The following is a 25,317-nucleotide window of genomic DNA, read 5'->3' as shown; positions in this document are numbered from 1 at the left end:
GAACGAGGGCTTGTAAGGTACCCCTTAATGATCAAACAGTAATGCCTAGTTCTAACCAATGTAAATCTGTTTTGTTAGAACATTTACGCTTAATTTATTGGTGATTAGAAGAAAATGCTAAAATTATGGACTTTATCAGGTAATTCCCGGCGGGAATGGCACAAATGTCACAAAATATCCAACAATATGAACGTTTTTCTGTTCAAATATCTATTTACCGATAGCTCCTCTGACTCTCAAGAAAAATGTCTCTTTAAGAAGTCAGAAATCTTTATATCTATGGCCAACTTTTCATAAGTGAGACTTCCATTGTTCCTTCCTAGCCAGTACGATGTTTTTTTTCCTCAATCTGTTTTTATATGGTGTTTCCTGGCCGATTTTGTCATAGGTTTTATATGAGAATTCAGGAGAGGTCATTGGCAAAATGTTGAGTGATAAATGTGAGATCCTCATAGAAATGCTTTGTACCCAATTCTGTCCCAGGTGCAGAAAAAAATGTGCCCATAATCTGCCAAAAAACATTAAAAAAAACTATTGGATATGTTGTCCAAGATCTCAAGCTACCCTGAAAATATTAGTATCTGCATGGATGCTGCCGTGTGGATCTACACCTTCTCGACTTAGAAAATAGTCATTTCAGGTTAGTAAGGGAGTGGGTATCGCTTTGACACAAGAGTTCAAGTAACGTAAAAAAAAATAACTAATAAACCTCTACAAACTATATAAATGTGAGTTAGACCCTTAAATCCTTTGCTTTCACCAAGCTTAGACGCCTGTCGGCTGCTTTAGTATGGAATAGCATTGGCATTAAGAGTCATAATTGCCCCTTCCAATAGGTGGCGATGCAAAATAGACCAGTTGAAGAACTAAAATAATTATTTTTTTTCCATGAATAATATAAGTTTATTTTATGTAGAAAGGTCAATAAATAGGAGTTTAATATATATATTTTTTGTTATTGATTTGTAGTTTTTGTTCATGTCGGGCAATCCTAAAAGGTCAATGGCAGTTTTGTTAAAGATCGAAATGTGACTCGTTGGCGTTGCAGGTCACATGTATGAGCTGTACTTAGTCTTATTTGACAGCGCATGTTAATTTCTCGAAAGGAGACCAGAACACAGACTGCTATTTCTACTAGGTAATCACTCAGGCTGGTACAAAACAGTGCTGTTTGCTGGCCACCCTATATACATATATATATGTAGGTATCTGGGTACATACACGCTCCTCTTAAACATGCTCATTGAGTGATCCATGCGACAGCGAGGGATTCACTATTGATACACTATTGGTAAATGCGTTCCTGTAATATCTACAGCACGAACAGTTCTGATAGCAGGGTTCTAGATGCATTGAACCCTCTGCTAAGGAACCCGTCATCTTGTAGGAGCCTTCAGACGACTGCACCGAGACTGTGTGTTACATCACGCTGCACTGGGTGGTGCCGCAGCAATCTTTCAGGATGGCCATTCCTGTTTTCGTTAAAGAAGGTTTAGTTGGTGGGAGTTCAGTTTTCTTCTCTGGAGAAGTACCTGCAACATTAAATATGGCATTGAATTGACGTTGCATCATACAAACATTGCATATCATTGAAATAGTTTCTGAATATATTAATGGCAGCCATTTAGATCTATAGAATATATTATTTTATATCAGAATAAAGTGCAACTTGACAGATGGTCATGAAGCAATGGGAAGAGCAATCTGGTTGTTCGCTACCTTCCAGCTGTAGAATACTATGGAGAAAACTAGATAGGAAGCCCTGTCATGATATGTTTGTGATCTAAATGCACCTGAGTCAGAGGCGGTGTCTAAGGAGTAAGCGGGCGCCATCGGGCCGCCTGATGCAGTGGTCCTGTCACGGGTGTGTCAGATGTGACAGACAGTCGCCCTGTAGTTGGTTGCAGAAGATCTCTTCATTTGGCATTACAGACACCTTCTTAGCTGTGTCACTCTAGGACTCATCGGCTACCTCCTTCCTGCTAATTGACATCCTGGCCTGGGTGTTTAAATAGTTTCACTTGGCAGCAGGAAGGTGCCGGTGATACTCACGTTTCCTTGTGAATGCTTGGAGCTCTCAGACTGCTATTGACGCGCCCCCTGGGCCTGAGCTGTGCAGGGGATACCCGGAGCCGGGCCTTCTGTAAGATGCTGGGGATTGTAGACTCCGTGTGGCGGCGACCCGGTCCGTGCCCAGGGTGGTCAATTCAGTGGCAGTCTTAATGTTGTAGCAAGTGTCCGACTACGCCACCCGTGGATTGCGGTCAGTGGGGACCGCCGCTGCGCTGCAGACCGCTGAGGCTGATGTAGTTTGCGCAGCCGAGTATGGAATAACTCGCCACGGGAGAAGTATTGCCTCAGGGCAGCTAGTGTAGAAGATGGTGGGAGTGATGGTGTGAGCGTCCCAGTACTAATGGTGCTGGTGCGGCGATGAAACGGCGATGAAACACAGAGACGTGCGGTTGCAGTTTCCAATGCTTTACTCACAGTTGTTATTCGTGTCAATCCTGCAGGCAATGACTGCCCAAGCCGTGCTGCGTCCACCAGGTAAGGGACTCAACCAACTCCCAGGCAATTTCAGAGCGTGGCACAGGGCTCCCTTCCTTTCCTTTCTCTGGGCGTCACCACCAGTAACCCACCTTTGTCCAGCTCCCTCGGGCCTTCTGTTGGCGAAACCTATCTCCGGTTTCCCTGGCCCTATGCGGTATGCTTTCCTGGTGGATGTAGTGGGGGGTCGCACCAAGATGTGACGACCTCCGGTCTTTGGCTGAGGAATCTGTTGCCTCCACCAATTTGGGTTCCGGTACCCTGCTCTGCCAACCCTTCACCCTGTATCTCCTGGGCATATGGGGTTCCTTCTTTACTCGCGTCTCTGGGCCTTTCTCTGTGTTCCTTGCTTCCTTTCTGCTCTGTTCCAGTTCCTTTCTTACTTTCCTTTCCGTTCCTTCTCCTCTCTCTTTCTGCTGTTTCTGGCCTCCACTCGAGGCCTGCCTCTGGAGCTGGGCCCAGACTGAGCCACAGCTCCCTGTCAGCCCTCTCTGGCTGAACTCCTGACTGAACTGAACTCTGTCCTAAGATGGTGCCCACCTTAAATACCTCCCTCTATGTGTGAGCCCAGGTGACTAGCAACCAATGGGCTCCTACCTATGCCCAGAGACCCACCCCTATCTGCTCCTACACCACTGGGTGTACTTTCCGCTCCCCACTCCAGACAGGTACAGATGCTGTCGTGCCTGCACTCCTGTCTCGTGGGAGCACCGTTGACCTGTCCCTCGGAAATGGGGTGTGTGTGGTGCATGCAGCTAAACGAGTCCTGGTCCACACTCCATCCTTACCCGGGAGTGGAATATCACACCTCTGGTTTGAGGTGCAATAACCCTGTAGCAGCCGAGCCCTCGGGGTGCTACATCCCCCCTGGTAAATCACAGCACGTCCTCGGGCTGGAAAAGAGCAAAACAATTTAAACATACAAATTTTTAGAATGCATCCGCATATAAGACATCAACTATTAGCCCATCCCTTTATGGGAGGCACTTTTCCCTTTTAACGTTACTGGTATAAAACATTACAAGACTTTCTTCACACACATATAAAATACTATAAACTCTTTTAGCAGCATATGAAACTTTTTCAGTACAAGACACTCTTAAGTAAAACATTTTTTTAAAAACACATTCTTGAGCTCTGGCCGCCGTGCAACTTGCGACCAGGTGTTCACTCTTCTTTTAAGTGCAACAGTCCATTTAATCCGTCTTGACGTAGATGTTGCAGTTCTTCTATAAAACCAGTAGGGGGCGCTTTAAGAAGCGCAACTATTTACAAGGGATTGGCCGTTCTCAGTCCTCGGCCAGTGGGGATAGGGGAATGGCTGCTCACAGTCCTCAGCCTGGTTAGGGATTAGGGGCACACAGGTAACAGTCCTTTAACAGTTCCACACTAGTCCCAACGGGGACCACACTCCAATCAGTAACAGTTCACACAGTCAACAGTTTCACAGCAGTTCTTGTACCCTGACGGGTAACCATGTATAGTTCCATTTTACCGTTTACTGGTAACGGTGTCCTCCTCGCTCTTCCGGGTAGTCTTCAGGTCCGTCCGGACCCTCAGGGTAGTCCATGTCTGGGCGGTACCGCAGCTCCTCCTCCGTTAGACGGTGGACATGGAGGGCGTACAGTCCCTTTGCGCCCTTGTGCCGGGTGTAGGTGACCATGTCGCCGGGGTACAGGTCACGGCCGTGATGTCCCTCTGGCAAGTGGCTTTCCACGTCTCTCCTGGTGACGAAGACGTCGATGTCAGCCTCCGGGTCTCTGATGAAGCCCCAGCCATGCTCTAGCTGGAACTTTACTACGGTCCCGGTGGCTTTGGAACCGCGGATGGCTTGGGAGTTTTGTCTGGCCCTCCTCCTCTGCTCCGCGCTCCGGGCTTGGAGTCGCTCCTCCCTGATGCGCCTCTGCCGCCGCTCCCTTTCATAGGTGGCCAGCTGGTGACGGCAGCAATCCAGGCGATGGGCTGCTTCCGCCTGGGTCTCCTGGGTGAACCCCATGAGATTCTCGCCGGTGGGATCCCATGCCAACTGGGCATCCTCCAGCGGGGGTGGAGCGATGTTAGCGGGCTCCGGAGCCGGGATCAGAGGCTCGCTCAGGGGTTGTTTTCTTCGGAGACGGGGGTTGACGAACTCCGGTGGCCACTCGAAGGGCAGCCCGTCCGGGCTGGTATGTTGTGCATAAAGGTCCGCACCCAGGGGTGGCACTACGGGCTTCGGGCAGGTGACAGCGCCCGGGGGCACTCGGCCTTGCGACCAGGCCTGTGGTCGTTTGTTGTTCGCGCCTGGGGTTGGCACCGCCAAAGTAGGGGGCGCTGGTGAGGCAGCGGTGCCCGGGTGTGCTGGGCCCTGCGTTCCGGCCTGTGACGTCTCCCGCTTTACGGCGCCCGGGTTCAGAGGGCACAGCGCGGGGCGTGACAGTGACGTTTGCAGCGTGAGGCCTAGCTGGCGGCGGTGGAGGCATGATGTCAGGTACGGTCCCCGGGGCTTCGGGTCCCGCAGTGGAGGGTAAGGGCAGGCTGGTGTTCCCAGGGCTTGGGGTGATGGCGTCCCCATTACCTGCCTCGGTCTCCGTGGCCTCCTCTGCGGCGTCGTCTGCAGCTGCCGGTCCCTCTTCTCCGCGCCCAGCGGTAAGCACGCTGCCCGGTCCCGGCGGGGTCCTCCGCTGGCTGCCTTCGTGCTGCCGGGCCATCTCCTCTCTCCACCCGGCAAACACATCCCGCTGCGCCCGGACCATCCGTCTGTTCAAATCTTCCAGCGCTGCGCGCGCACAGTCCGGGTCCCTGGGCAGCTGGGCTAGCAACTCTGTCAGGCTGCAGGGTGGCTCAGCTTGCAGCAGGCTGCGGGCCAGGGTGCTGGTGGGGTTCGCTGCTCCCTCCATCTCCGGGTGCAGCAGGTCCAGACAGATCCAGGCCGTGCCCGGCCCCACAGTTTTCTTTCCTATCCGCCCCCATGGGGGTGGTCTTGGGGGCATCTGCTGACAATCACCCTTAGGGGTAGCCCCCCCACGCTGATGGACATCTCCACTGCTGCATTCATGGCTGGTGGGGGCGGGCTCCTTCTTTGGCGCCATTCTGGGACCTGGCCCACGATGGGAGGTGGCTTCCTGCTGTCTTTTGGTGTGCACATAATGGCGTCCGCTCTGCCAGGGCGGGAAAAATGGATGAAGATGGCGGAAAACGGTCCAAGATGGCGTCTGATGGCGGGAATCGGCTCCGGATGGCGGGAAACGACTCCGGACGGCGGGAAACTTCTGGAAATGGCGGGAGACTTCTTTTCAAGGTACATGCACAATCTTCTTCAGGCACGCAATACCCACTTGTGGCGGGGTGGTAAAGATCCTGCCGACTATGCCAAAAGTAGACGCGCCCCCTGGGCCAGTGCTGTGCAGGGGATACCCGGAGCCGGGCCTTCTGTAAGATGCTGGGGGTTGTAGTCTCCGTGTGGTGGCGACCCGGTCCGTGCCCAGGGTAGTCAATTCAGTGGCAGTCTTAATGTTGTAACAAGTGTCCGACTACGCCACCCGTGGATTGCGGTCAGTGGGGACCGCCGCTGCGCTGCAGACCGCTGAGGCTGATGTAGTTTGCGCAGCCGAGTATGGAATAACTCCCCACGGGAGAAGTATTGCCTCAGGGCAGCTAGTGTAGAAGATGGTGGGAGTGATGGTGTGAGTGTCCCAGTACTAATGGTGCTGGTGCGGCGATGAAACACAGAGACGTGCGGTTGCAGTTTCCAATGCTTTACTCACAGTTGTTATTCGTGTCAATCCTGCAGGCGATGACTGCCCAAGCCGTGCTGCGTCCACCAGGTAAGGGACTCGACCAACTCCCAGGCAATTCCAGAGCGTGGCACAGGGCTCCCTTCCTTTCCTTTCTCTGGCCGTCCCCACCAGTGACCCACCTTTGTCCATCTCCCTCGGGCCTTCTGTTGGCGAAACCTATCTCCGGTTTCCCTTGCCCTATGCGGTATGCTTTCCTGGTGGATGTAGTGGGGGGTCGCACCAAGATGTGGTGACGACCTCCGGTCTTTGGCTGAGGAATCTGTTGCCTCCACCAATTTGGGTTCCGGTACCCTGCTCTGCCAACCCTTCACCCTGTATCTCCTGGGCATATGGGGTTCCTTCTTTACTCGCGTCTCTGGGCCTTTCTCTGTGTTCCTTGCTTCCTTTCTCCTCTGTTCCAGTTCCTTTCTTACTTTCCTTTCCGTTCCTTCTCCTCTCTCTTTCTGCTGTTTCTGGCCTCCACTCCAGGCCTGCCTCTGGAGCTGGGCCCAGACTGAGCCACAGCTCCCTGTCAGCCCTCTCTGGCTGAACTCCTGACTGAACTGAACTCCGTCCTAAGATGGTGCCCACCTTAAAAACCTCTCTCTATGTGTGAGCCCAGGTGACTAGCAACCAATGGGCTCCTACCTATGCCCAGAGACCCACCCCTATCTGCTCCTACACCACTGGGTGTACTTTCCCCTCCCCACTCCAGACAGGGACAGATGCTGTCGTGCCTGCACTCCTGTCTCGTGGGAGCACCGTTGACCTGTCCCTCGGAAATGGGGTGTGTGTGGTGAATGCAGCTAAATGAGTCCTGATCCACACTCCATCCTTACCCGGGAGTGGAATATCACACCTCTGGTTTGAGGTGCAATACCCCTGTAGCAGCCGAGCCCTCGGGGTGCTACACTATCTTCCTCTGTAATGCTTGGAGGTCGCTTGGAGTTATCTCTCTGAAGTCGGCTAAAGCCAAGCTACTTTCCCACTGTGTTTGTCTCCCTTGTTGTCTTTAGTCGTTAGAGGGGATCGACTAATGTTCACCCGCCTTCCCTATACATGGCCAACCACATAGGGAAATACAGGGTTTAGGTTCATGTGCAGCGATTGGTGAGGAACCAATATAGGGACGTCAGTGGAGACAGGGTGACACTAGATCAGCCTAGGAGGTCTCCACTACCCCCTTTCCCTAGAGTCTGGGCTCCATTTCCTCACTTCCCTTTGTGTTGCACTTAGTCTTTCACACACCTTGCATGACAGGTCCAAGATGTCTCCCCGGCGGCTTCATTTTGCCGCCCCCTAAACTGGGAGTTGGTTCCCTGTGATCAATTGTACTCACATCTTTAAGACTAAAGCCATGGCCCCACTATCAGTATTCGGTCCGTATTTTTTCTCAGGAGTGGGAGCCAAAACCAGGAGTGGGTGATAAATGCAGAATTGGTGACTTGCTTCTATTATACTTTTTCTCTAATTGTTCTCCACCTGGTTTTGGCTCCCACTCCTGAGAAAAAATACTGACCGAATACTGATAGTGGGGCCGTGGCCTAAGTATGTGTGGCACCCCAGGGGTCTGGTTTCCACAGTAATAGCAGTATTACGTCTGTGAGCAGGTGGGAGGTCTCCTGGGCAGGAATCCTAAGCATGCCACACCTCCTGCCCAGTCCTGGGAGGGGAAGAACTTCCCCTACATAAACTGGGGCTGAGGCAGGGTTAGAGAGAGGAGTTCCAGACAGAGACGGAGTCTGGTCTGGACACGCAGAAACAGGGACAGAGAGACATCAGGAGCTCTGTAGGAGCCAAGGAGAAGCGCCAGGGGCTGGAGCTGTGCAGAGCTCGCCCTGGAAGAAGGTACTAAAACCGGACACAGGAGTCCGAGGCTGTGGGGACTAAGATATACCCAGCAGCAGAATCCATCCGGCAGGGGATTCCAGGTCCTCTGGCCATAAAAGCCCGGAGGCTCAGTCACAACGAAGGGACCAGCACCGCCATCCCGGAGCGGAGGCTAACAGGAGGCCCCAGGTCACCAGCCATACGGGTGAGCACCACACGGTATACCCAGGGACGTGGGCTACTTGTAACCGCTGAAAGCAGGGTAGCCAGGAAGGGTACAGACTAACGGGAAGGCCTACAACTCCACCTGGCCAGGGGAACTCCGGCTTACTCGCAGACTAACCAGGCCCCAACTACTAGCCAGTACTCCCGGGGGAATTTGCCTTGTACCATCAGTAAAGGCCCTGAACTGTACCCTCGCGTTTCCGTGCTTCCTTGTCGCACCATTAGTGCTGGGACATCCACACCATCACTCCCAACATCATCCACATCCGCTGCCCTGAGGCCATACCTCTCCCGTTGGGGGTTATATCAACATTGCTGCACACCTATACCACCGGCCTCAGCGGTCTGCCCTGCAGCGGCGGTTTCATAACCGCATTCAACGGGTGGCGTAGTCGGACACTAATACCATCATACCATTAACTGCCACTTAGTTTGACCACCCTGGGCGCGGACCGGGTCACCGCCACACGAAGACTACTACCCCCATCGGATCCGGCTCCGGGTATCCCCCGCGCGCACGCGCGCCGCACTACAGCACTGGCCCAGGGGGTGAGTCATATGGAAATCACAAATGTGCTTGGGGAGGGAAGCCAAAGAGAATTCTTGCCCTGTATGCCAGAAAACCCAGATACACCTCTGACCTGAGAATATACAGTTAGGTCCATATATATTTGGACAGAGACAACATTTTTCTAATTTTGGTTCTAGACACTACCACAATGAATTTTAAACAAAACAATTCAGATGCAATTGAAGTTCAGACTTTCAGCTTTCATTTCAAGGTATCCACATTAAAATTGGATGAGGGGTTTAGGAGTTTCAGCTCCAGTGTTGCCCCAGTCTCAGTTGTTGAGCTATAGTGGTGATGTCACATCAACAGTACTGCAACCAATCACTGAACTCAGTGGCTAGTGCTGCAGCGCTGTCTACAGGATGTTATTGCTGCAGCAGATCAGCATAGATTGGTGCAGTAGTGGGGACACGTCACTGGACCCAATGAGGGTAAATCAATCTCAGTTTGTTTTTTGCACTCATAAAAGAACCTAGGGTGGACAACCCCTCTAATTCAGCTAAAACAATCATTCCTTTTAGATTGTCCTGTAAAAACAATCATGACATCGCAAAATCACAATTGTCCCTCTGCTTTGAGAAATTATACTCTGTATGAGAAATACTTTTTAATGTTAATCCAAGTTCAGTGTGGAATAATTATATTGGCTCTGTTTACCTGATTACACAAGTTCTAGGTGGTATAGTTTCTTTATGAATGCCACGCTGGTGTAGGAAACCGTATAAGCCAAGCAATGTCTATGAGTCAACCTCAAGGAGAAGCTTTGCCCTCTAGACCTCCATCAAAGGCCTCTCAACCAACCAACCAGTGTCCTACTCTGTGCTGATGAGGGTCACAGCTTTCTGCAGATGGAGGTCTTTTCCTTTAGGAGAAGGCTCCAGTTTGGCTAAAGTCATGGGGCAAGTCTTGTTATAGAGTCAATATGGACATACTATAGTAGACAAGTACTCACTTGTTGCTGGTCTTGTGACTTTGTCCAGTGGCTTTAATTTGATGCGTAAGAAGTCTGCAATTTCCTTGTCTTCTTCTTTTTCTCTGTGATAAAAAAGTAGCAGTTATGGACATGTGTACACATATATTTCACACTGCAAAGCAAGTGGTACCAGACTAAAGGCACGATCTCTAGCTCATACTAATATCTTCATTATGATATACGAGAGCAATTCATATGTACTTGTAAAGTCTCAGGAGTATGATAATGGAGCAGCCAGGCTCTAATTTTGCTGTCCGTGGTTTGGGCAGCAGGAATTGAGTGACAGGTTCCCTTCATTCTAGAGAAGGGAAGAAATTTAGTAAATATGAGTAGGCTTTCTAGTTGAGGGTTCCTGTTGAAGACCGTAATGTGATATCATATACAACAGATATAGCAAGAAGGAAGAAACTCGAGAGTTGGTGTCAGAAGCTACCATAAAGAGATATTCGGGCTTCAGAGAGATTGAAGAGAGAGAGAGGCCAATGGAATTCCCCAGACAGAGAGTAGGGGACAGTCTAGCTTAGAAAAATGAAGTCCAGGAGCCATCGTGTGATGAGAGTGAGTCACCTGGGACCAGTGAGGTGGCACTGAGTGCCAAGTGTGGGCCGGGTCCATGGAGTGACTAAGAGCTTCTGATCTTGCCTGAAAGGTCACTGAGGAATCGTGCTGAAACCGTATTCTAGAGATATAGAAAGCAAAAGGATGTGAGGCCAGATGTGCTACATTGTGAATCTGAATTGCAACTGATTCGTTTTGTACCGCCATCTGCATCTGACAAGTCGTTACTTTTGTTCCACGTAAATAAGGTAGAAAATCACTGCACTTCCTAAAGTAGGTGCTCGAGTAGGATCCAACGCCAGAAATCATATATGTAGAAACTGGGCACTCATAAACTTTAATAGTATCCAAAAGGAGTGTTAAACAGTAGACGGTTCGGTCCCAGTCTGGGTGCTCCAGACTGACTAGCGGTGGATACTGCGTCAGGACGCCGCATGCACTGTATGAAGAATTCTGGAAACACACCTCTCCAGTGAGGCATTACGTCCCACATTCCTACTTACCCTAGCCGGGCAGAGTGTACTCAGGAAGATCCATGGGACCGAAACGTTTACTGTTTAACACTCCTTTTGGCTACTATTAAAGTTTATGAAATATATCTCAGAGTGCCGAGTTTCTACATATATGTTACTTTTGTTCCAAACCGAAGAATCGTGACCGCTATCATCTGTATTCACTTCTACCTGTAATTCTAGAGTAAAAAAGGCTTTTTAAAAAAAAAAAAAAAAAAAAAAAACGGTCAGTACCTCCTGTCATTCTGCATGTAATGCCTCCCAAGAATTAAACCATGCAATGTAAATGGCCACCTAGAGAGGAGTAACAAGCAGTAGATGTCCTACACATTTTAGAATGTTTGTGCCACTAATGTTTTGGAGGGCAGTTTCATGTCATCCTTCTGTGTGGCCCTTACAATAAACTACCAATTGTGTTAAGCAAACTCTATGTGGGTAAATAAATTCTAATATCCAAATTGCCAAAAGGGGAATAAAATCCTCTCTTAGAGCTTGTTAATATATTCAAATAATATCAAGAGAACTATATCCTCAATCCCCTGATGATGCCGGTTAGGTGAAACATGTTGGGGAGGCTATGAGCTGTATATCTTAACTGCTAATGTGGCTGTATACTTACCTCAATTCTATTTATTTAACATCTGATCACGGACTGTAGTCCTGATAGAGTCTGAGATACTGAATCAAAACTGAATGAATATGTTTACACTGGCAGATTATTAGTAGGTTTATTTATTTTTAGGGCATTACCAATACCAGAGTAGTATATATCCACATCTGTGATTTTAATAGTTAGGATTCATCATTTCTCTATAATTGAATATAATAAAAGTCAATTTTTATTAACAATCTCTAAGATAGTTTTTTTTTGCCCCTTTGGGCAATTTGGTTGTTAGCCCCTGCAATGACATCTATTGTGCAGCTTCCAGATAAGCAACTAAACCTAAAAACCTTTAGCGAGCATTTATATATATAATACAGATCCACTTTGGACTAACTTGTTTTATTAGAAAGGTCCCCTGATATCATGCAGAAGACAATAAGAACGGCTTCAGTGACCCCCAGTGATCAGCTGTGATCTCTGGCGGAAGCCAGCAGCAAGGGTTCAATTTCCTTGCAGCGCCTCTTCAGGGACTATTAAGAATTACACAATTCTCTATGGTTTGTATAATTCTTGTTCCTTTTGATCAACTTGACACTCACCTTAACCGTTCAACCTCCGCATCATCTACAAGGAAATCCCTTTTCTGTACCAACTTCTGAATCTTCTGGATCAACTCATCTTCTCGTTTCTTCTGCACATTTGTCTTTTCCTTCTCTGTAACACAGATCAGGGATTTGTGAAATGAATGGTTTTATCAGTAGTGATTTCCTCTAACTATTATATAATATATCATATTACTATAATATTTACAGTACTTTCTATTTCAGATGAAGATTTTCTCCCTGGATTTAAGGCACTTTGAACGAAGCTATAAAGTTCCATCATTGGGTAATCAGTGGAGGTTCACAGAAATGTCTCCAGGCTATTACTGTTCTCTGCTTCATGAACTTTTGCTACATACACAATTACATTGAGTTTCTACATGAAGCAAAGTCACGACATGCAGGTCTTATTCCTCAGCTTGATTTTGAGAGAAGCACTGGGAATGTGTGGGATGGGATTTGCCTTTGGCTCTATTGTCCTGCTTTCATTACACTTTAGTGCTGTTATTTTCCAGAAGATGTTTTTAGTAATCCTGAAGAATTTGCAGCAGCCACTGTGAAGAGCAGGGATTATCTATGGATGCCAGATTACTGCTCACTGACAGATTGCCACCAAACATATACAAGAAGAAATATTTCATTTTGTATCAGTTTAGGTCTGCATGTGCAATTCTAGCGTAAGAGCAAAAGACAAGAATACAGTTATATGAAAAAGTTTGGGCACCCCTATTAATCTTAAGCTTAATGTTTTATAAAAATTGGTGTTTTTGCCACAGCTATTTCAGTTTGATATATGTAATAACTGTTGGACACAGTAATGTTTCTGCCTTGAAATGAGGTTTATTGTACTAACAGAAAATGTGCAATCTGCATTCAAACAAAATTTGACAGGTGCATAAGTATGGGCACCCTTATCATTTTCTTGTTTTAAATACGCCTACCTACTTTTTACTGACTTACTAAAGCACTTTTTTTGGTTTTGTAACCTCAATGAGCTTTGAACTTCATAGCCAGGTGTATGCAATCATGAGAAAAGCTACTTAAAGTGGCCACTTGCAAGTTGTTCTCCTGTTTGAATCTCCTCTGAAGAGTGGCATCATGGGCTCCTCAAAACAACTGTCAAATGATCTGAAAACAAAGATTATTCAACATAGTTGTTCAGGGGAAGGATACAAAAAGCTGTCTCAGAGATTTAACCTGTCAGTTTCCACTGTGAGGAACATAGTAAGGAAATGGAAGAACACAGGGACAGTTCTTGTTAAGGCCAGAAGTGGCAGGCCAAGAAAAACATCAGAAAGGCAGAGAAGAAAAATGGTGAGATCAGTCAAGGACAATCCTCAGACCACCTCCAGAGAGCTGCAGCATCAACTTGCTGCAGATGGTGTCACTGTGCATCGGTTAACTATACAACGCACTTTGCTCAAGGAGAAGCTGTATGGGAGAGTGATGCGAAAGAAGCCGTTTCTGCAAGCACGCCACAAATAGAGTCGGCTGATGTATGCAAAAGCACATTTGGAGAAGCCAATTTCTTTTTGGAAGTAGGTCCTGTGGACTGATGAAACCAAGATTGAGTTGTTTGGTCATACAAAAAGGCGTTATGCATGGCGGCAAAAAAACACAGCATTCCAAGAAAAACACTTGCTACCCACAGTAAAATTTGGTGGAGGTTCCATCATGCTTTGGGGCTGTGTGGCCAATGCCGGCACCGGGAATCTTGTTAAAGTTGAGGGACGCATGGATTCCACTGAGCATCAACAGATTCCTGACAATAATGTTCAAGAATCAGTGACAAAGTTGAAGTTACGCAGGGGATGGATCTTTCAGCAAGACAATGATCCAAAACACCGCTCCAAATCTACTCAGGCATTCATGCAGAGGAACAATTACAATGTTCTGGAATGGCCATCCCAGTCCCCAGACCTGAATATCATTGAACATCTGTGGGATCATTTGAAGAGGGCTGCCCATGCTCGGCGACCATCAAACTTAACTGAACTGGAATTGTTTTGTAAAGAGGAATGGTCAAAAATGCCTTCATCCAGGAAATCATTAAAAGCTACAGGAAGCGACTAGAGGCTGTTATTTTTGCAAAAGAAGGATCTACTAAATATTAATGTCACTTTTCTGGTGAGGTGCCCATACTTATGCACCTGTCAAATTTTGATTGAATGCAGATTGCACATTTTCTGTTAGTACAATAAACCTCATTTCAAGGCAGAAACGTTACTGTGTCTAACAGTTATTACATATATCAAACTGAAATAGCTGTTGCAAAAACACCAATTTTTATAAAACATTAAGCTTAAGATTAATAGGGGTGCCCAAACTTTTTCATACAACTGTAAAACACAATTTTCAACCTTCCTAAAATAATAAAAAAAATCCCATCACTCTTATGGATACTTTGTCGCAAAAAAAAAGAAACACACAAAAATATACATATATATATTTATTAGAATATAAATAAGGACTTGCTTATCTCTGCGGATCCACCAGTCTAGTATTGCAGCTCAGCCATATTCAATTAGAGTTTATCTAGGACTATTTTTTTTACTATGGGCCTAAAAACTAACAAGCAGTTCTGCCAGTTCTATCCAGCGCCGGCACAGAGTGGTCACCAACCTCTCCTGCCGGCAATCGAGCTGCTCAGCGTCAACAGAGCAGCTATTCATCTTCTGGTCTGCTCTGTTGACGGGGAGTGATTGCCGGCGTGCTGCTGATTGACAGCCCACTCCCCGCAGTTAGGCAACAGGAATCCAACTGTTAATCAGCATGATGTCAGCAATCACGCCCCGTCAACAGAGCAGAGTAGAAGAGAAGCCGCTGACCTGTCAATGTGATGTCAGCGGAAGCCACTGAATCACCAGCAGGAATAGTATGTCAACGGCGACCGTTCTGTCTCAGCAAAGATTGGCACTGGGCACGACAGGCAGGTAGTTAGCAACTACCTGCTTGTTAGTTTTTAGACCCATAGTAAAAACGTAAAAAAAAAATTGTTGTGATAACCCCTTTAAAAGTAGAACTTTTTATTCTATTGCCAGGTGACCATTTTTTTAAAATGAACCTGTGACATTGATCTATCAGTTACATCTGGCAGGATGTTATAGGAAAACAGAGAAGATTGATATATAGTGTTGTGCAAAAATATTTAGCATAACATGTAATTTATTCATTGAAATGTCCGTTCATTCTGGGCTTAAAGGGAATCTGTCACCCCATTTGACATATAGTTACAAGTGCAGTTATACATGGCCGGAAGCTGATAATCCACTCTCCTCTCTTCTTCTTCACACAGGTATTTAATTCATTCTTCCGTCTGTGTGCTGTCTGATAAGTGTGAACAGAGTCATATTCTCTAGCAACATTTTTCCATGGTATTTAATTCATCCATCTGTTTGTGTGCTGTCTGATAAGTGTGAACAGAGTCATATTCTCTAGCAACATTTTTCCATGTTATTTAATTCCTTGGTCCTGTGTCTTTTTGTCTTTTTTGTTTTTGTTGTCTTGTTTCTATTATAAAATGTTCAAAGCCTTCTATTTCACTGGTTTATGGCCTCTGTGTTTATCTTACATAGCATTGCCTGCTCTAGCCCTGTGCTAATTGGCTAATTACTCAGTTTGACCAACTGGTGCTGGCCTCTAGCAGACATTTCAATTCATATATATTCATCTCTGGCTGGGAATAGCACGCGTGCTGGGTCACGCTTGCAATAGATTTTAAGTGCAATAGTTTCAAGTGCAGTTATACATGGCAGTTATACATGGCAGTTATACATGGCAGTTATACATGGCAGTTATACATGGCAGTTATACATGGCAGTTGGACAGAGCAGGAGACAGGTAAGGTGCATAAGATATTCATACAAACATGCTTCTCGGTCACTCATACTGCATTATGCATTAGTCTTATCAATCTGCTTTTTATTTGTTTTCACTTCTGCTTTCTCACAACTCACCCGCCCTTTAACACATTCTGTGCACTCACTCTATATCAGCCCCTCCCTTCTCCCCTCTCCCATGTATAACTCTGAGGCTCTACTGACATTCCTCACCCACTGCAAACCATCATCTACCTCCATACAGCATTTAAAACGTTCATACAAATCATTAGACCAACTGCTCTTTCTCTTCTTTCTCCTTTTACTAGCTGCAGGCGACATCTCCCCAACCCTGGGCCTCCCTCCACTAGCATACATTACTCTCCTCCAGCTGCATATAGAAACCCTGCTAATCTTATTAACGTTCAGTGCATGCCCTCTCCTATCGATTTCCATTGTGCTCTCTGGAACGCACGGTCTGTCTGTAACAAACTAACTTACATCCATGATTTTTTCCTCTCTAATTCCCTTAACCTTCTGGCTATCACAGAAACCTGGATTCAGCAGCCAGACACCACCGCTGCTGCTGCTCTTTCGTTTGGTGGGCTGAAATTTTCACATACCGCCAGACCTGGCAACAGACAGGGTGGAGGTGTTGGTCTGCTCCTTTACTCACAATGTGCTTTCCAGGTCATCCGCCCGGTTCCCTCACTTATGTTTCCTTCCTTTGAAGTCCACACCATCAGACTCTTTAAACCCTTCTCCCTGCGAGTGGCAGTTGTGTATCGCCCTCCAGGCTCCTCCCGCCAGTTCTTGGATCACTTTGCCACCTGGCTTCCTCACTTTCTATCCTGTGACATCCCCACCCTCATCATGGGCGACTTTAACATCCCCATCAATGATCCCCTCTCCCAATCTGCCTCTCATCTACTTTCTCTAACCTCTTCATTCCATCTCTCACAGTTTACTAATTCTCCTACCCATGAAGACGGCAATACTCTGGACCTGTTTTTTTCCAGTCTCTGCTTGCTGGATGACTTTACCAACTCCCCTCTCCCGCTCTCGGACCACAACCTTCTTTCCTTCTCTGTTAAGAATTGTCTCCTCACCCGGGACACCCCCACTTACCCCACTTATAGGAATACACGTACCATTAATACCCAGCAGCTTATGGACAATCTCCACACATCTTTAGCCCCCATCTCCTCCTTCTCCTGTCCAGACTTAGCATTGTCACACTACAATAATACACTGAAGAGTGCCCTAGATGAAGCAGCTCCTTCTACTCGCAGAAAGATCCGACACAGACAACGGCAGCCCTGGCATACGATGCAAACACGTTTTCTTCAACGTTGCTCAAGGTGTGCTGAGCGCCAGTGGAGAAAATCTCTTTTAGCAGAGGACTTCATCCACTATAAATTCATGCTCAAAACCTATAACTCTGCCCTTCATCTGGCCAAACAATCCTACTTCGCCACCCTCATCATTTCAATGTCCAACAATCCAAAACGACTTCTCGAAACCTTAAACTCCCTCCTGAAACCTAAAGCACAGGCCCACACCACCAACCTCAGCGGGGAGGATCTGGCCTCTTATTTGTTTGAAAAAATCAACCACATCCATCAGGACATCTCAGCCCAATCTCCTCAGTGCCTGGATCCCCTTCCCTGCCGCGCTTCAAGCTCACTAGCCATCTTTGAGCCTGTCACAGAAGAAGAAGTTACCCAGCTCCTCGCTTCTTCTCGACCTACAACCTGCAACAGTGACCCCATTCCTTCACATCTCTTGCAGTCTCTCTCACCGGTGGTCACCACTCACCTGACTAAAATATTTAACCTCTCTCTTTCTTCAGGTATCTTTCCCTCCTCATTTAAACACGCCATCATAACCCCTTTACTTAAAAAGCCATCCCTGGACCAGAACTGCGCTGCTAACTACAGACCTGTCTCTAATCTTCCTTTCATCTCTAAACTCCTGGAATGCTTTGTCCACTCCCGTCTAATCTGCTATCTTTCAGATAACTCTCTCACCGACCTTCTACAATCTGGTTTCCGCTCCTTACACTCCACTGAAACTACCCTCACTAAAGTCTCTCATGATCTACTAACAGCCAAATCCAAAGGTCACTGCTCCCTGCTGATTCTCCTGGATCTCTCTGCAGCATTTGACACTGTGGATCACCAGCTCCTCCTCACTATGCTCCGCTCTATAGGCCTCAAGGAAACCGTTCTCTCCTGGTTCTCTTCCTACCTCTCTGACCACTCCTTTACTGTATCTTTTGCCGGCTCCTCTTCCCCTCCTCATCCCCTTACTATCGGGGTTCCGCAGGGCTCAGTCCTAGGCCCCCTCCTCTTCTCTCTATACACTGCCCCTATTGGACAAACAATCAGCAGATTTGGGTTCCAGTATCATCTCTATGCTGACGACACCCAATTATACACTTCTTCCCCTGACATTACCCCTACCCTAATACAAAATACCAAGGATTGTTTGTCTGCTGTGTCTAGCATCATGTCCTCCCTCTATCTTAAACTGAATCTCTCCAAAACTGAACTTCTTGTGTTTCCCCCCTCTACTAACCTAACTCTACCTAACATCGAAATTACCTTGGAGGGTTCAACCATAACTCCCAAGCAGCACGCCCGTTGCCTTGGGGTCATATTCGACACTAACCTTTCCTTTACTCCCTATATCCGATCACTCACTCGCTCTTGTCACCTGCATCTTAAAAACATTTCCAGAATCCGATCTTTTCTCACTTTGGAAACTGCTAAAACTCTTACTGTCGCTTTTATTCACTCTCGTCTGGACTACTGCAACTCTCTTCTGATCGGTCTCCCTCTTACCAAAATTTCCCCCCTCCAATCTGTCCTGAATGCGGCAGCCAGGGCCGTATTTCTGTCCAGCCGCTTCACCGATGCCTTGTGCTAGTCATTACACTGGTTATCCATTCGCTACAGGGTCCAATATAAACTCATTGCTCTCACCCACAAAGCTCTCCACAGTTCTGCACCACCTTATATCTCCTCTCTCATCTCAGTCTATCGTCCTACACGTGCCCTCCGTTCCACAAATGACCTAAGACTAACATCCCCCATAATCCGAACCTCGCACCTCCGTCCCCAAGACTTCTCTCGTGCTGCGCCAGTTCTCTGGAATGCTCTACCCCAGAAGATCCAATTGATGCCTAGCCCCTATGTCTTCAAGCGCGCTTTAAAAACCCATCTCTTTAAACAAGCCTACCATCTCAAATACCCAGCAAACTAACTTTCCCCTGTTCCCTCCTAAATACTATTCAGAATCTGCCTCCTACTGTTCATCTGTCTCTACACTCTCCATGCACACTATAACTGCCCTCGGTAATTGAATATTGCACTTGAACATACAGGCTGATGATAGGATCATACAGCTTTATATGATAATCCCGACTTATTATAATTGCCTGACCTGAAATAACAAGCACTTTCCACCTATTGTGTCCCCCCATTTCCTTGTAGAATGTAAGCTTGCGAGCAGGGACCTCACTCCTGATGTAACTGTTAAACTGTCTCACCTTGTATTGAATTTATTGTTTGTACATGTCCCCGCTTAATTGTAAAGTGCTGCGGAATATGATGGCGCTATATAAATAAAAATTATTATTATTATCTAAACTGTTAATATGGGCATACAGGTTATAGACTGCTAAAAAAAATGTTATGACTGCCAAAGCACATTCAGAAAAGTAATGTACAAACCAGGAAGACAAATACCTGAACCTGACAGGTCCCTGTTCAGACAAGGAAAAACCCTTCTCTGACCCTGGTCTGTCCCTGCCTGACTGCAGAGGTTCACACCGTAAGGTAACGCAATGGCGCCCCCACTCAATGGCGGTTTACCCTGAATGTCCTTAGCGGCTCCTAGGATTGCTAGAATAGCAGTTCACTTAGGAAGAAAGGAATCAACTGCAACCAACACAAACTACTCTAACATCCCTGGCGGCGTGCTTGCATGGCTTACCACCTCTCACCATGCAAGACTGCGATCTTGCCTATCAATCCAGGCTGCACACTTTGCTCCAGTACCTGCTGTGTCTCTTGTCTGATTGCTTAGGGCGGCGGCGCGGTGACTGTCTGATTCTTATAGTTACTGTGTGCACACTCCTAATGCCTCCCCAGCCTATTGCTGTGAGTCACTGGATACTTAAACCCCCTCCACCCAGTAGGGGGTGCCTGAGCAAAACTTTCATTCAGTGTGTTCCTTGCAACTGAGTTGCCAGGTCCTGTCCTGTATCTTGTCTGTTTCCGCCACCCTGGGGGCTGTATACCCAGGCCTGTTACCTGTATCTGTGACTTCTAGTCTGTTCCGCCACCCTGGGGGCTGTATACCCAGGCCTGTTGCCTGTATCTGTGACTTCTAGTCAGTTTCCGCCAACCTGGGGGCTGAGTTCCCAGGCTCGTTCCTGTATCTTGTTCCTGGTTCAGTTCCTGTCTGAACTGTGTCCTAGCCTGTTACCTGTTTGTCTCTATGTCCGAACCTTCCCTTTTCCTGCAGCTGAACCTGCACCTAACTCCAACTCGTTGTCTCTGTACTTCTGTTTGTGAGTTTTGTGTCCACTCGCTACTGCATTGTAAGTACCTTGTGTGTATCTGGTTCTGCTTGTCCCGTTTCCCTGCCTCCGTATCTACCTCTTGTGTTCTAACTATCTTCCTGTGTTTTCCAGTCTGTTCCATGTGAACAGAGCCCTGTCCTGTCTGCCTGCACCTTCTGCTCTGTTCTGCTCTGCTTGTTCACCACACCTGCGGTTTCGCTCTGCTTGTTCACCGCACCTGTGGTTTTGCTCTGCTCTGCTTGTTCACCGCACCTGCGGTTTCGCTCTGCTCTGCTTGTTCACCGCACCTGCAGTTTTGCTCTGCTCTGCTTTTTCACCACACCTGTGGTTTTGCTCTACTCTGCTTGTTCACAGCACCTGCGATTTCACTCTGCTCTGCTTGTTCACCGCACCTGCAGTTTCGCTTTGCTCTGCTTGTTCACCGCACCTGCGGTTTCGCTCTGCCCTGCATGTTCACGGCACCTGCGGTTTCTCTCTGCTCTGCTTGTTCACCGCACCTGCGGTTTCGCTCTGCCCTGCATGTTCACGGCACCTGCGGTTTCTCTCTGCTCTGCTTGTTCACCGCACCTGCGGTTTCGCTCTGCCCTGCATGTTCACGGCACCTGCGGTTTCTCTCTGCTCTGCTTGTTCACCGCACTTGCAGTTTCGCTCTGCTCTGCTTGTTCACCGCATCTGCGGTTTCGCTCTGCTCGGCTTGTCCACCGCACCTGCGGTTTTGCTCCGCTCTGCTTGTCCACCGCACCGGCGGTTTTGCTCTGCTCTGCTTGTTCACCGCACCGGCGGTTTCACTCTTCTCTGCTTGTTCATCGCATCTGCGGTTTCGCTCTGCTTGTTCACCGCATCTGCGGTTTCACTCTGCTCTGCTTGTCCACCGCACCTGCAGTTCTGCTCTGCTAGTCCACCGCACCCGTGGCTCTATTCCTGTATCCCAGTCTGTAATGGTCCCTATCCAGCCTGCGTTCATACCTGCCAGTATCTGCCTGTCTGCTTTCCAGCCGTGCCTGTCAGCACCCGCCTGTCTGCATACCAGCCGTGCCTGCTAGTACCCGCCTGTCTGCATACCAGCTGTGCCTGCCAGTACCCACCTGCCTGCATACCAGCCGTGCCAGCTAGTACCCGCCTGCCTGCATACCAGCCGTGCCTGCCAGTATCCACCTGTCTGCATACCAGCTGTGCCTGCCCGTTCCTGCATTCCCCGGTGTGGGTCAACAGCTGTGACCGGGGTCTGACCTGGAGTAGCACCTGGTCAGTCTGCTCGGTTCCTCCCTGGTTCACGGAGACGTCTGAGGCACTGTGCGACCTTGATACTTAGGCACGCCCCTCCAGGCACTCCTCGGTTCATGGTCCAGTGGGACCGCTAACCACGCTCACGCCAGTTAGTCCAGGCGTGAGCGTAACAACTACAGCAAACTGAATGAATCCAACAAATTCTATCACCAGCAGGGGAAGGTATTTAAAGCTGCATCCAAAAGGTGATAGGACAGACAAACAGAGTAAATGAAAATCACCTGTTACCCAAAACTGACAGAAACAAAGATAACAGAACTAAAACACCCAAAGAAAAGGTGTACCAATTGTGGCTCAGCGGAAAGTGACCCCGACCACAGAACACAGAATCAAGGGTTTGAATCCAGACGCATGACAAAAAGTCATACCTGTATGCCTCATATCATGTGCTTTGTTGTTGAGAAATTATCTTTTATCACTTTATGTAAATTACCTCTTCCAGGCTCTGGGGAGGACGCTGCTTGGATGATAACTCTGCCTCCAGAGATTATTTTACATGAAAGGGGAGTTATCAGTGTGATGTGTGATGGCCGCTCTCTGCTCTCCTGATCTCACTGCAGAGCTGTGTGTGATTATACCTGACACATCCGTAGGTTCCTCTCAGCTTTCATCTCACAGGCAGGTGTTATATTGTTAAAATACAGCAGACCAGAGAGAGCTGCAAAAAATGTGTTTGTAAGAAGACAAAGTTCAGTTCTCCTGTTCTGTGTTAGTTGCTTGTCTCACACTGGTAACTCCCCCTCCATGTAAAATAACCTCTGGAGGTAGAGTTCCAGGCAGCGTCCTCCCCAGAGCCTGGAAGAGGTCATTTATATAAAGTGATAAAAGATGATTTCTCAACAACAAAGCATCTGATATGAGACATACAGGTATGACTTTTATCAGCAGTCTATAACCTGCATGCCCATATTAACAGTTTAGAAAGGTCAAATGTGGTGACAGATTCCCTTTAAGAGTCCGGTGGCGGTTGGTTATTGAAGACAGCAATCTCTATATGTATAATAATACAGAGATATTTGTTAATCACTGGTAGAACTGCCATACGGACACCTAAGCCAAGAATGATCAGACATTTCAATGATTAGATTATAAATTATGCTGAGTAATTTCCCACAACACTATGGCCCCGATTCATCATTGCCTTAGCTCCTGTTTTATGTCTAGGTTTGTGTGTTTTTTGCGCCTCTCTTTTTGTTTGCACCCAATTCATTATTGTATTTGCACATATTTCATATGTGCTCGCCTGTTTTGTTTTTTTCCGCTTTTTGAGCAGAGTTTAGCGATTCCAGATGTCAAGAGATCCAGCTCAACGGAGTAAAAATCTTCAGTTTTATTGGTACATTGTTAAAATAACTTCACATACATGTTTAATCCATAAATTAGAAAATCAACGTGTTTCTGGTGTGCTCTGCACCCTTAGTTATGATTGGGCCTCTTTGGAGAGCGCACCAGCAATGCATTGATGTTCTAATTTATGGACTACAGATGCATGTGAAGTTATTTTAACAATGCACCAATAAAGCTGAAGATTATTTTACTCCGGTGAACTTAATCTCCTATTTACCTATTCGTGATAGTTTCTGGCAATGATGTTGGCTCTTTGCTCTGAATAGAATCAAGCAGTTAGGATGAGCAAACTTTTTTCCCTTTAAAAAGTCGCAAAATTTGGCGCAACTTTACTCGAGTCTACCTCTAGAGTGATTTTTTTTTTAAAAAATGGTTAATGACAAGAATAAAAAAAGCCCATTTTTGACTTTGCACCACATTCATGAACTATATGCACAATTTTATTGAATTTGGTGCAATGAACATTAGTGAATACCACAAGACAAAAAAAGGAAAGTGACTTCAAAAAAATGTAAATGAAGAATTGGGGTCAATATATCCATTTGTTCAGCTCCTTCTGTGCAATAATATAATGCCGGTAGATTGGATATCTTTTTCATTGTGACAGGTTACTTTTTAGCACCCGGAAAATGCAGAAACCTTCAAATGAGTAGATATTCACAGCACCCAACTAAACACATCTCACTTGCTCCGGATGTATGTGATACGTCCGAAGGTGGGGAAAGTGAAGCCAGCGCTGATTGCAGGGATAGCATGACATAGCAATGTCATGCAAGCCCTGGGAGAGTCAGTGCTGACATTGATTGAATGGAGCTGGCACTGAAGGTGAATATAAGTGTTATTATTTTACAAAGAGGAAATATAGGGATTCAGAAGGGCTTGTTCGAGTAGTTGATAACCTCTATAATGGAGATGACTGACCTGGAAAGGATGAGCAACAGCTCTATTTATTATTTTATACATTCGCAAGTCTCTAAAGTTTATTCCCTATCAACTTCTTTTAAGAGGTTGTCCCACTATTTCAAATGATCCCCTAACCTTAGGGTAAATTTATTGATCGGGCATACAGTGCAGACCAAAAGTTTGGACACACCTTCTCATTTAAAGATTTTTCTGTATTTTCTTGACTATGAAAATTGTACATTCACACTGAAGGCATCAAAACTATGAATTAACACATGTGGAATTATATACTTAACAAAAAAGTGTGAAACAACTGAAAATATGTCTTATATTCTAGGTTCTTAAAAGTAGCCACCTTTTGCTTTGATGACTGCTTTGCACACTCTTGGCATTCTCTTGGTGAGCTTCAAGAGGTAGCCACCAGAAATGATCTTCCAACAATCTTGAAGGAGTTCCCAGAGATGCTTAGCACTTGTTGGCCCTTTTGCCTTCACTCTGCGGTCCAGCTCACCCCAAACCATCTCGATTGGGTTCAGGTCTGGTGACTGTGGAGGCCAGGTCATCTGTCGTACCACCCCATCACTCTCCTTCTTGGTCAAATAGCCCTTACACAGCCTGGAGGTGTGTTTGGGGTCATTGTCCTGTTGAAATATAAATGATGGTCCAACTAAACGCAAACCGGATGGAATAGCATGCTGCTGCAAGATGCTGTGGTAGCCATGCTGGTTCAGTATGCCTTCAATTTTGAATAAATCCCCAACAGTGTCACCAGCAAAGCACCCCCACACCGTCACACCTCCTCCTCCATGCTTCACGGTGGGAACCAGGCATGTAGAGTCCATCCGTTCACCTTTTCTGCGTCGCACAAAGACACGGTGGTTGGAACCAAAGATCTCAAATTTGGACTCATCAGACCAAAGCACAAATTTCCACTGGTCTAATGTCCATTCCTTGTGTTCTTTAGCCCAAACAAGTCTCTTCTGCTTGTTGCCTGTCCTTAGCAGTGGTTTCCTATCAGCTATTTTACCATGAAGGCCTGCTGCACAAAGTCTCCTCTTAACAGTTGTTGATGAGATGTGTCTGCTGCTAGACCTCTGTGTGGCATTGACCTGGTCTCTAATCTGAGCTGCTGTTAACCTGCGATTTCTGAGGCTGGTGACTCGGATAAACTTATCCTCAAAAGCAGAGGTGACT

General features: G+C 47.0%; 1 protein-coding gene across 2 annotated transcripts in view; it reads right to left on the bottom strand.

Annotated features, from left to right (window-relative positions):
* Positions 1 to 588: 588 nt before the first annotated feature.
* Positions 589 to 25,317, bottom strand: part of BMERB1 (bMERB domain containing 1) — a 321,627-nt gene continuing 296,898 nt past the window's right edge. Inside the window, exons 4-7 of one of the 2 annotated variants that reach the window (XM_073647679.1) lie at positions 12,175 to 12,289; positions 9,881 to 9,963; positions 3,336 to 3,440; positions 589 to 1,532 (exon numbers count right to left, since the gene is read on the bottom strand). In XM_073647679.1, the coding sequence (XP_073503780.1) occupies positions 1,420 to 1,532; positions 3,336 to 3,440; positions 9,881 to 9,963; positions 12,175 to 12,289 (416 nt within the window). In that variant the 3' untranslated portion in view covers positions 589 to 1,419. The remainder of the gene's footprint in view (positions 1,533 to 3,335; positions 3,441 to 9,880; positions 9,964 to 12,174; positions 12,290 to 25,317) is intronic. The other variant, XM_073647680.1, reaches the window with a different exon arrangement.

The sequence above is a fragment of the Phyllobates terribilis genome, unplaced genomic scaffold, assembly GCF_046119375.1.
Source record: "Phyllobates terribilis strain yellow unplaced genomic scaffold, ASM4611937v1 Scaffold_9__5_contigs__length_417890890, whole genome shotgun sequence".
Taxonomy (NCBI): domain Eukaryota; kingdom Metazoa; phylum Chordata; class Amphibia; order Anura; family Dendrobatidae; genus Phyllobates; species Phyllobates terribilis.
The sequence above is the reverse complement of the archived record's forward strand: the minus strand, read 5'-3'. Positions and strand labels throughout refer to the sequence as shown.